At 35.4% G+C, this 12,449-nt stretch overlaps 1 protein-coding gene across 2 annotated transcripts in view; it reads right to left on the minus strand.

The window, feature by feature from the left end:
• The window catches only part of LOC139964225 (uncharacterized), a 184,854-nt gene that overhangs the window by 110,069 nt on the left and 62,336 nt on the right, over positions 1–12,449 (minus strand). For both annotated transcript variants that reach the window (XM_071965669.1, XM_071965668.1), the window contains exons 6-8: positions 10,392–10,538; positions 1,388–1,438; positions 44–82 (exon numbers count right to left, since the gene is read on the minus strand). In XM_071965669.1, coding sequence (XP_071821770.1) covers positions 44–82; positions 1,388–1,438; positions 10,392–10,538 — 237 coding nt within the window. The remainder of the gene's footprint in view (positions 1–43; positions 83–1,387; positions 1,439–10,391; positions 10,539–12,449) is intronic.

The raw sequence follows: 12,449 nt of genomic DNA on the forward strand, positions 1-12,449 counted from the left end.
TTTCAAAATTATTTCAGTTTTCTGGTCCACAGCTTCCACTTACCTTTGGTCCTGGTGGACCCACTGGCCCTGGTGAATATTCCTGTTAGAGAAAACAGACAAGATTTTTTTTTAAATTATAAATGCATCCTGTGTAAACATGAAAAGTGGAAAATATGATAAAATATATTTCTAAAAAATGGAAACATATTAAAGAATTAATTTTTTGGACACTTTTGAAATGTTGTTTCACAATATGCAAATGATATCATAGTGACACAAACTGAGCAGAACAGCCTCCCATCAAGTTTCTGCAAGTATTTACTAAGTACTGTTATTATAAACCAGCAAGATACTTGCACTCATATGGACCTACATATCAAGTAAGAAATTAATCTTAGTTGTAGTTTTTCATGTATTTGCATTTATAAGGTTTTCATATGTTGCTTACTGCTGACACCTCAGGTAACTGTTAACCTCAATATAAATTAACAAAATTTAAAAATTGGTCCTTCTGTTCACTGAGGGTGAACTTGCATATGGAGTATACAGTCCATTTCAACTTTTTTCTGGAATTGTCATGTTACAAGGTTTTCAGACTGTGAACAAGATTTACCTCAAATGACCTTTGACATCCATACAAAACATTAGGGTGGTTTTACTCACTAAGAGGAGTGCTGCACACAAGTCTGAAAATCATCAAAGCATGGCTTTCTGAGATTTTTCTAGAATTTCACCTAAGTTGATCCCACATGACCTTTAAACTTTAATAAATTTCTAAAGGTTTTTGTACTCTTCAAGTGGTATCTATTTACCAAATATGAACTTTAAACAAGGTCTATTTTTTTAGTTATTCTGCCTTTTAACACATAGGTTCCTTTTGCCATTGACAAGGAATTGAAAATGCATTTTGATCCCCAAAATGTTGATGTCAAGACATAAAGTCTATTGAAACAAAGATTGAGATATTTTTCTTGTGTTGGAATGCATAATTTAAATAACGTTGCACTATCACATGTTTAGGTGTATGATGCTGGTGTGAATAAGACTTATGAACTGGAACTTACATTGAAGGGAAATTTGGCCGATTCCTATACGGATCCTTCATATTAATATTACCAATATGGAAGATATTGACTACAAAATATAAAGAAAAGCTGAGACAGTGTGAATTTTCAATAGTTATATATCAAACAGATGGCGTCTCTAGCTGCAAGTCTATTATGGTTCACAATGTTTCTGGTTACTTTTGTCAATTTAAAGTTTAAAGACCTCCAGAGTACATCACGTCAGCAGATAATACATTCCAGTCAATCATTTTTGATGATGGTATGTCACACTGAATGTTTGTTAAGTTTAACCCATATGTATTGTTCCAAAAGGAATAAAGTCAGCAAGTCAAACTTACCACACGGAAGTTTCCAGCTTCACCTTTCTGGCCCTTTTGTCCTGATGGTCCCTATAAATAAAGATGAAAAAAGAAAAAGACAAAATTAATATCATTGCTACAGTAGGTTTCAGTTTTATAGCAAAGTACTTTTGTTGAATTAATTAAAAATCATCCTACTTTTACTGTAATCATCCAAATTTTAGACTTGTTATATCTTTACATCTAATTTCTCATATAATCTTATACATAAGATTTTCTGTTATAAAGCAGTACATTTCATCAGCTGAATTCTAGTAAATTTAGTACAAAACTGATAATTCTTATCATTCCTTACAGTTGGCAGGCAGGGTTGTCAAACTGATGAATTTTCTGACAATATTGATAGTTATGGTCAATGTCTATTTATAACACACCATTTCTCTGTATTGGTGGTCTGCAGTACTGTAAGTTATTTGTTTTCAGATTTTTTTGGTCAATATTCCGGTACTATAACTAAAATATTTTCTTCATAGTTTATATTCTTTATTATTGCATATCACCACATGGCAACAATATGTTGGGTTAACTCCTTTGTGTACTAACAAAGTATGCAAATATGTGACTATAACCCTTAACATTTTCATGGACTAGTAATAAAAATCAAAGCTCTCTTAGACTCAAGATATGTTTACATCTATGAAATGTTCTAAAGTAGGTCGGTTGGAAGTCATTTCTATTTATACAATAATGACTGAATAATAGCCCTGGGTATTCAATAGTCAACAAGTAAATTTTTAATATCGTTGGATTTTGTGGTTCTAAAAAAAGTCTTCAAAGCCACTCGTCAACTTGAATTTCTAGGTTAGATCAAAATAATCCGTAAACCCCCACCTAACCCTAACCTTAATCCCAAAGGTGGTCTGCAAAATTGACAAAATTTATGAAATTTATGTCATGAACACTGAGTGTGTTAACTGAAATCAATTAGACTACCTTGGATCCAATTCACTAATTAAAGCAGTTGGTGACACTAATTCACTGTAAATGTGTGCAATCGCATTTTATCTAATTCCCACCAGATTCAATGAAGTAATAACAAGCGCACCTCTGAATGAACCAAACAACTATCGTATAAGATCTAAAAGGGTAAAGCTAGTAATATCAGTAACAGTACATAACACAGTCAAGTTCTGCCAAACATAAAAATAAGGCTAGGTCTAGATTACAGTAGCTTGAGCACTGATATGAATATTAACAGGCATTTGCCAGCTATGAAACAACACATCACAACACTAATGCAACCATTACATTAACAGAACTTTTTATGCACATGTACATATGATTTGCTTGACATACTTCTGTTGCAGAACTCAATATTATTATCTGCATTTACTTCTTAGTTTGTTCAGAACCATGAAAATCTGATTAGGTTACTTTAAGATGCTAGAAGGTGAACACAACAAGAGGAAGGTGCAAAGAGATTTACTTGGTTGCTTGATTGAAAAAGGATTAAGCTTGCCAGCAGGAAGGAAAGAGTCACTGATAAAACATTACTGGTACAGCATCCTGTTCTACCATCTACTTAATGATATGGAGCCAAGCCTAGAGGAGCAAATAGGTTCCATAGGAAATATTTCAAACAAGTGTTACACTCAAGCCATCAATTTGAATTCATTTTCCCCTCTCTCTTTTGACTTGATTCTCAAACTTTCTTCCATCATACCATGATTTTGACTCTTTGTCTACAATTTTCTCTCCTTCATATCTATCTAAATTAATGCCACTATTACTTACTAGTTGCCTTTTTTGCTCTTTTTTTTTACTTTAATCATATTGATTGTACATTTTAATTAAAAGTTTGCCTTCAAAGTATTCATATCTTTATTTTACATATTTTCATATGGAACTTGTTCCATAAATTTTATATATCTATATCAAAATATTGACTTTTCTCACTACAATTTCACTAGTTTTGTCTCAAAATATCAACTTTCTCAAAGTTTAGAGATGTTTCGATTTTTACCTTAAAATAAAAAAAGAGAATTTCTTAAATATACACTGTAATTGATACCTAAAGATCTGCTGTTGAAATTTCACTTATTGTCTTAATTGTGATTATTGTGTCAACATTTTAGAGTTTAGATTGAAATTTTGAGAATAATTCAACAGATTATGAGGCAACTTTATAATTTGACTGCCTGGCAAACATATAAATTTCTTACTTAAAGGACCTAGTTAAATGATCTAGCACAGCTGTGAAGTAAAAATGTGTAGTTGAAAAAGTGAGGGAGAAGAAATACTCTCCCCTCCTTCCTACTTGTCAAATTGGGGGGAGTTGCTCCTCTGACCAGCCCCCCCCCCGCCCCCTGTGTTCGCATACAGTACATACCCTGTGCTCAACTTGCAAGAAGCTATATTCTATTGGACAGCATCTCTACAGGATAAACCATTTGTTAACCTTCTTTGATACATTTGGTTCCTTCGCAATTCAATTCAATACATTGAGTCCACCAACAATAAACAACAAGGTCTACCTGTTGTGCATCTACAACATGTTATGTACAACAAGATTATAAAATTCTTGTGACTTTATTACCCTTGATGTTTTATTATTCCATAGTTGCTATCCCTTTATAACTTGCATTCCTGGTTAAATATAATGCCTGTGACAAGCAGCATGTGTCTCAGATGAGATGGGGTTATAATCCTTGGGTCAAGCATTTCAAGGTCTCTTTACTACATTATAGTTTAATTCCCAGGCAACAGGCATTTACTGGTTGTCACTCAACCTTACCTCAGGTGATTTCTTAGCTAGGTTTAGGCATTTAAACTTGCTGTTATATGTTATAACAACTGCAGGAGTTCTATGGTGATAATGGACTTGTATACAGACATTATTCATGAAAATATAGGAATGTGGTTTGGCTTTCTGCATGTTACAACAAATAAGTTATAATTTTAGAGCCTTGTCTTTGCTCTTGCAGTTGTGCTTGAACAAACAGGCCTACATATTACATAGTTTGCTTATTTATTGTACCCTAGAGAGTATCCCTGTTCTTTATTCGATACAATTTCCTACAAGCTGACTTAGACTAACATTTCACTCTTTATGCTGTGTGAAGTAGTTGAACAATAGACTTGTACATTTTGGATAATTAAGGAAATGGTAAGGATTTTTTAATTTAGATATGAAAAAAATGAAAATGGCTCACAAGGCATTCACCATCAGACCCAAACGAAAGTAAAATATTCTCTTAAAGATTTAGAAATAACATAGTACTGCACACTGTATCTAAGCACCTGTCAAGTGTCCCTTATTAACTTCTCTGAACTTCTCACATTCCAAGGTAACAATTCATACTATCTTGTGAATTAACATCCCACAGAGAATCACCACTTATTATTGAAGGAAAGGTTTGTCAATATTATTGACATCTAAAATACAACTCTCTGTAATATAAGGCACTTTCCCCCAAAAGAATTTCAACCAGTTAGGATTCTCTCACATCAGCAGGTGAAGGAGGAAAGAGCACACAAACAAAATTAATAAGCAGGCCAAGTTTCGACAAGCTTTTTTTGATAATATACGCAACTGCAGGGAATACTTTCACACATGTAGCAGTTTGAGGGTTTTGAATTTTGCGGCTTACAATATAATAAGAACCATGTGAACAAAACCTGCCTTTTACATGTTTGTATTTGAACAGTATAACAACTTGCCCATTTTGCATAGTGTTCTACTGCGCAAGTTACATGCACACGGGTGTACTGTATGTCTTAAAACTAACTTACCTGGCCCACCTAATTTCTCCTGATAATTAGCAGCTGTTGGTTCTTGTATTTGACTACAAACATGATTAGGTTTATTTTTAAGCATCAACAGTACATAGTCTGCCCAGGATCTTGGTAACCATGCAAATCCCTTTTTGCAACAGTTTATCTGAGTAACAGTTACATCTACAAACCAGAAAGCCAATTGGCTTTGTAATTCCGTGCCATATAATTTGCTAAATATTACACATAACTATCTGAATAATGTAGAGCATGTGAGTTAAATTTGTCCAAGAATTAACTGAGAACCAAAAATATCAGAGATTTCCAGCTCTTTATTTGTAAAACTCACTTGTTGGGCATCAAAACAATTTATCAGTGACCGCAAAGACTTTACAGTACATAATTTTTATACATCTAGTAAAATGTTTTCAAAACTTACTGCCAAAGCCAAAGTCATCGAGTTTAACTCCAATTAGAATAAGGCCAATTTTCAGACCATTTGAGATAACCTGTTGGACCCCTTGAGCCACATTTGAGACCATTTGATAAATCCTGATGACCACTATGTGAAATTGACAAAACTATATTCACCAAAAGAAAATTGTGTGATCGGAGAACTCACAGACGAACTGTAGCTTTAATTTTGGAGCTATGATGTTTACAAGGATTACAGACTTTGACCTCATGTAACCTTTGACATCCTCCAATTTCAATAGGGTTCTTGCACTCACCAAGCTGGATCTACATACTATAAAGTTCCACAAATATGTACTTTTTGTGTTATCATGTTTACATGGGTTTCAGACTCTGACATATGTTGACTGCAAATGACCTTTGACCTCCACCAATTTCAATAGAGTTCTTACACCCACCAAGCTGGATCTAAACACCAAGTATTGAGTTAAAAAAAATATGTAGTTGTTTAGTTATCATGTTTACAATTTTTAAACTTGGAGCTCAAAATGCTCACCATTATGATGGATGTAATAGGCTTTATACAATGCCTTAACTTAACCTTGTCCTAATGTCAAAATGCTCACCATTATGATGGATGTAATAGGTTTTATACAATGCCTTAACTTAACCTTGTCCTAATGTCAAAATGCTCACCATTATGATAGGATGTAAATAGGCTTTATACAATGCCTTAACTTAACCTTGTCCTAATGTCAAAATGCTCACCATTATGATAGGATGTAAATAGGTTTTATACAATGCCTTAACTTAACCTTGTCCTAATGTCAAAATGCTCACCATTATGATGGATGTAATAGGCTTTATACAATGCCTTAACTTAACCTTGTCCTAATGTCAAAATGCTCACCATTATGATGGATGTAATAGGTTTTATACAATGCCTTAACTTAACCTTGTCCTAATGTCAAAATGCTCACCATTATGATAGGATGTAAATAGGCTTTATACAATGCCTTAACTTAACCTTGTCCTAATGTCAAAATGCTCACCATTATGATGGATGTAATAGGTTTTATACAATGCCTTAACTTAACCTTGTCCTAATGTCAAAATGCTCACCATTATGACAGGATGTAAATAGGCTTTATACAATGCCTTAACTTAACCTTGTCCTAATGTCAAAATGCTCACCATTATGATAGGATGTAAATAGGCTTTATACAATGCCTTAACTTAACCTTGTCCTAATGTCAAAATGCTCACCATTATGATGGATGTAATAGGTTTTATACAATGCCTTAACTTAACCTTGTCCTAATGTCAAAATGCTCTTCATTATGATAGGATGTAAATAGGTTTTATACAATGCCTTAACTTAACCTTGTCCTAATGTCAAAATGCTCACCATCATGATACGATGTAAATAGGTTTGATAAAATGCCTTAAATTTATAGACCTTGTACTAATGTTGAAGTCACAAAACAGAAGACCTTGATGAGAACTGTGAGAACTCTGATTTGATGGGTCATGAAATGTGGAAATTGTAAGATCAGGCATAGAATTTCACAGTTTCAATCCCTGCTTAAACAAGAGCCCAAGGGCACTGCGGTTCCTTGCGTAGGGGTATATGTCAATACACATAATATTATCAAGCAAGATTGGACTCAAATAGTCCAAGTAATTGTGGTCCTACATGTACCCATAAAGTAACCAACACTATAGCCAACACTTTTGTGATCACAAATTGTGATCGGATTTTTTATCAAGAGGCACTTTTGAGATCTAAATATGGCGTCAAAAATGTAAGAAATATAAGGTGACCTACAAGCGGGTCAACAGATATGATAACATTGGTGACCTCAGATGACATGACCTTTAAAGTTTGAAAAGGTTCCACCACCCCATTCACAACTTGTCCCAAAATATCAACCATGTCACACCTTGGCATTGGGATTTAATTGCATTAAATGTCTAAAAATTAACTTTGAACTTGTATACATAACCTCACACACAAAGGTCACCCGGAGGTCAACCAATTGACATTTTTGATCGGTGAAACGTGAATATAGCATTTAACGATGAAAAATTCAAACATTTTGTCTTTGCCCATTTTCTCCCCCAAAATACTAGTTTTTTAACATTAGCTGACCTTTGGTGACCTTGGATCACATGACCGTTAAGTTTCAAAATATTCCCCTATACCATTTTCAACTTGTCCAAAAATATCAACCGTGTCACACCTTGGCACTGGGAGTTATTGCATTAAATGTCTGAAAATTAACTTTGACCTCGTATAACTTCGCACACAAAGGTCACACGGGGGTCAACCCATTGACATTTATGATCAGAAGGTACCTTTAACATCTAAAAATAGCATCGAAACTGTAAAAATCCCCAAAACACGAAAAGGTCACCAGAGGTCAAATTGAGGTCAAGGGTCACCCAGATGCGGGTCGACAATTGGATTACATTGAAGCAACTCCCAACCCTAACTGACAATTCGTTCTCAAGTTATCGCAAAAATACTAGTTTTTTATCACTAATTGACCTTTGGTGACCTTCGATCACATGACTGTTAAGTATGAAAATATTCCCCTATACCATTTGCAACTTGTCCAAAAATATCAACCGTGTCTTACCTTGGCACTGGGAGTTATTGCATTAAATGTCTGAAAATTAACTTTGACCTCGTATAACTTCGCACACAGAGGTCACACGGGGGTCAACCCATTGACATTTATGATCAGAAGGTACCTTTAACATCTGAAAATAGCATCGAAACTGTAAAAATCCCCAAAACACGAAAAGGTCACCAGAGGTCAAATTGAGGTCAAGGGTCACCCAGATGCGGGTCGACAATTGGATTACATTGAAGCAACTCCCAACCCTAACGGACAATTTGTTCTCAAGTTATTGCAAAAATACTAGTTTTTTATCATTTATTGACCTTAGGTGACCTCGGATCACATGACTGTTAAGTTTGAAAATATTCCCCTATACCATTTGCAACTTGTCCCAAAATATCAACCGTGTAACACCTTGGCACTGGGAGTTATTACACTAAATGTCTGAAGATTAACTTTGACCTCATATAACTTAACACTCAAAGGTCACCTTGGGTCAACTTATTGACATTTTTGATCGGTGAAACGTGAATATAGCATTTAACTATGAAAATTCAAACATTTTTGTCTTTGCCCATTTTCTCCCCACAAAATACTAGTTTTTTAACATTAATTGACCTTTGGTGACCTCGGATCACATGACCATTAAGTTGGGAAATATTCCCCTATACCATTTGCAACTTGTCCAAAAATATCAACCGTGTCACACCTTGGAACTGAAAGTAATTGCATTAAATGTCTGAAAATTAACTTTGACCTCATATAACTTCGCACATGAAGGTCACACGGGTGTCAACCCATTGACATTTTTGATCGGAAGGTACCTTTGATATCCAAATCTAGCATCAAAACCAAACATTTTCTTTTTTGCTCGTTTCCTCCCAAAATAAGCGAATTTTTTCTAATGTGACCTTTGACCTTTTGACCTTGGTTTCAGATGTAGTTTAATCTCCTGATTCCAAAAAACTAAACGACAAGTCTGTACAGCCATTCTAACTCCGACCGAAAAACTTTGACCCCATATAACTTTGCACAAAAAGGTCACACGGGGTCAACCTATTGACATTTGTGATCAAAAGGTACCTTTGACATCTGAAAATAGCATCAAAACTGTAAAAATCCCCAAAAACACGTAAAGGTCACCATAGGTCAAATTGAGGTCAAGGGTCACCCAGATGCGGGTCGACAATTGGATTACATTGAAGCAACTCCCATCCCTAACGGACATTTCGTTCTCAAGTTATCGCAAAAATACTAGTTTTTTATCATTAATTGACCTTTGTTGACCTTCGATCACATGACCGTTAAGTTTGAAAATGTTCCCCTAACCAGTTCACAACTTGTCCCAAAATATCAACCTTGTCACACATTGGCACTGGGAGTTATTGCAGTTTTAATATTTTCGGTTTTTGGACCATAACTGACCTTTGGTGACCTTTGTGGGCACCAAAAACAATAGGGCACACCTTCTCCATATGGGGGATCTATAGTCCAAGTTTGGCCTCAATCCAACATTCCCTTATTGAGATAGAGCGTACCCAATCAAGTGTCACAGACGCACACACACACACACATACACACACACATACACACACACGCCAACCTGACTGCATAGGTTCCTTTTGCTAAAGCAAGGAACCAAAAATGCCAGTGCTTAAAAAATCTACTGGCTCAAATCAGGAAAAGTGGTTATGTACAAAGAAATAAGTCATTAAAAGAGTGAGGATACAGTGAGAGTTCTTAATGTTTCAATGATAGTATGGAGACCTCTGCAGCTGTTTCTATCATTTAACATCATAAAGATAAAAAATTATTCATGTTATAAATGTGGAATGATCTATCAAAAAAGTTGAAGTCTATACCTTCAAAACCCACATTCACCAGACATTTGAAAAAGGAGTTTATTAACTCGTACTAGTATTACATAATCTATCCACGTATCCATCTCAGCATCATTAGGTTATTATTACTGTATATTTAATCTTTATATGTATATACTGTATTATTTATATTTGTACATTTTTTTTTCTTTTCTTCCAGGGAGTCTCCAACTTTGTTAAAGTCTTTTTAAGACTTAACAAAGTAGGAGACTTCCTTTCACATTGTACACAATTGGTGATACAACAAATAAATGAATTAATAAATTATGACATTTCTTTGGGTCTTTTCAAAATGCTATCTTGACCCTTCCTGATCAGACTGAAGGAGGAAAGAAAAGGTATGTTTACCTCTATTTCAGGTCGGTTCGGATCTGGGCGCTCAGGTGGAGCTACACTTTCCTCTGGTTGGAAGTAGTCTGAGAATTCATAGGATGATAACCCTGATCCTTCATGGACACCCCCTCTTTCAAAATCGCCAAATGGATCCTGTTCATCCTGTTAACATAGAGAGAAACAAAGCAAAACCAAAAACATGAATACCAGAATGCACACAGTACAGAGACAGTTCCAATGCCAGATTTTTGGGGAAGCTCTACATTACAAATGTATTAGAACTGAAAATTATTTTGAAAACATTTTCAGATAAAAAAAAAGTCAAATCTGCTCATAAACAACCTCTTTAAAATTATCAATGTTAGAAATTTTCAAAAATTGTTCTGATCTGTGTTCCTAATTACAAAACTCTATATCACAAGACTTTTAAGTTCTATATCCAGTTCTATATCCATTTACTTTAAATGCACTACTGGCTGCTATGACAATAATTAAACAGCTTGAATGATGACACTTACCTTGGTTTCTCATAAAAATAAAAAAAAGGAAAAGCTGTTTCATTTAGTAAATAGTTGGTAGCAAATCTCAACTGACACACAGCTGAAAAATCAACACATTACCATGTTTACAAGCTACATTTAGCAAAATCAACTCAGGCCCTGCCCCCTAATAAATGTGCATAATATCACATTGAACATACATTATCATGTACCCACTATCTACCAACACCTTAACACAACACATTATCATGTACCCACTATCTACCAACACCTTAACACCTTAACACAAATTCAATTCTGAAAATGTTTACATTTGAACCTGTGACCTCATTATTCATGAGATGAGCACCAAAATCAATAGGGTTCATCTACCCTCTATGGCGCATGTATGTACTAAGTATGACTTCAATCCAACTTGTCGTTGTTCAGTTACCGTGTTTACAAGCACACAACTTAAGCCCCTAATAATATGTAAAATATCAACGTGCCTAGCCTACGTATGTATTTGCCATTTTAATATGACTTTCCCATCTTTGTTTTTTCTTTTTCAGCAACTTATTTAAAGATTTGATGAAGAGAATATAAAGTACAAAATATCAGTGCTGTTTACATGTCTTTCATTTCAACACAAAAGTACAGTACACTACACTAACCCCAAGGGGCCCAGTTCAACCACAAACGGTACAGTATCCAGGGAATTACCAGGTAACTGAGTATTTGCTTCTCGGACTTTTGGTTAAGATCATTTCTAGTATCTGTTCCCTTCAAGGGGAATCGTGATACACACCTGACGATGATCACACCGTTTCGATGCAAGGGGACTGGGATTGGGAGCGGATCAGTCATCGGTTGTTGGTTTTTCGAGCCCAGGTTCTTTCCTGGGTGACTTTTCTTAAAAAGTATTAAGTATTTGGATAGTAATGCGTAGAATCGGTATCAGAACAGGTATAAATGTACGTATTGCCCTGAATCGTTTTCTTCCCAAAATACCTTGTTAGAGCATCTGACAAAAAAACCTGCGTGAAATGGAACTCGTGAGAACCATTTGGCAGGAAACTACTTGCGAGTACGGTAGAACTATGCTGAAATTTAGGGCAATTAGCTGTAGCAAAGTGTGGGTATTATTATCCAACGTGACTGTGGGAATGACTTTAAATTGTCAAGTAGCGGTCTGTAAAAAAGATCTTTGGGGAGATTCCTTTCTTTGAAATGGTAGTGAGATAGACACCAGATTGTCCCATCAACTATGATTCTATACAATGTGGTACCACACAGAATGGTACCACACAGTAGGTACCACACAGAGTGGTCCACACAGAATGGTACCAAACAGAGTGGCACTATACAGAGTGGTACCATACAGTGTGCATGCAGACACAGTGGCACCATACAGAGTGGTACCCATACAAAGTGGTACCAAACAGAGTAGTACGACGCAGTGTGCAGACAGAGGGGCACCAAACAGTGTGGTACCATACAGAGTGGTCCACACAGAATGGTACCACACAGAGTGGCACCATACAGAGTGGTACCATACAGTGTGCAGACACAGTGGCACCATACAGAGTGGTAC

Source organism: Apostichopus japonicus, chromosome 22 (assembly GCF_037975245.1).
Source record: "Apostichopus japonicus isolate 1M-3 chromosome 22, ASM3797524v1, whole genome shotgun sequence".
In the NCBI taxonomy this organism is placed as follows: domain Eukaryota; kingdom Metazoa; phylum Echinodermata; class Holothuroidea; order Aspidochirotida; family Stichopodidae; genus Apostichopus; species Apostichopus japonicus.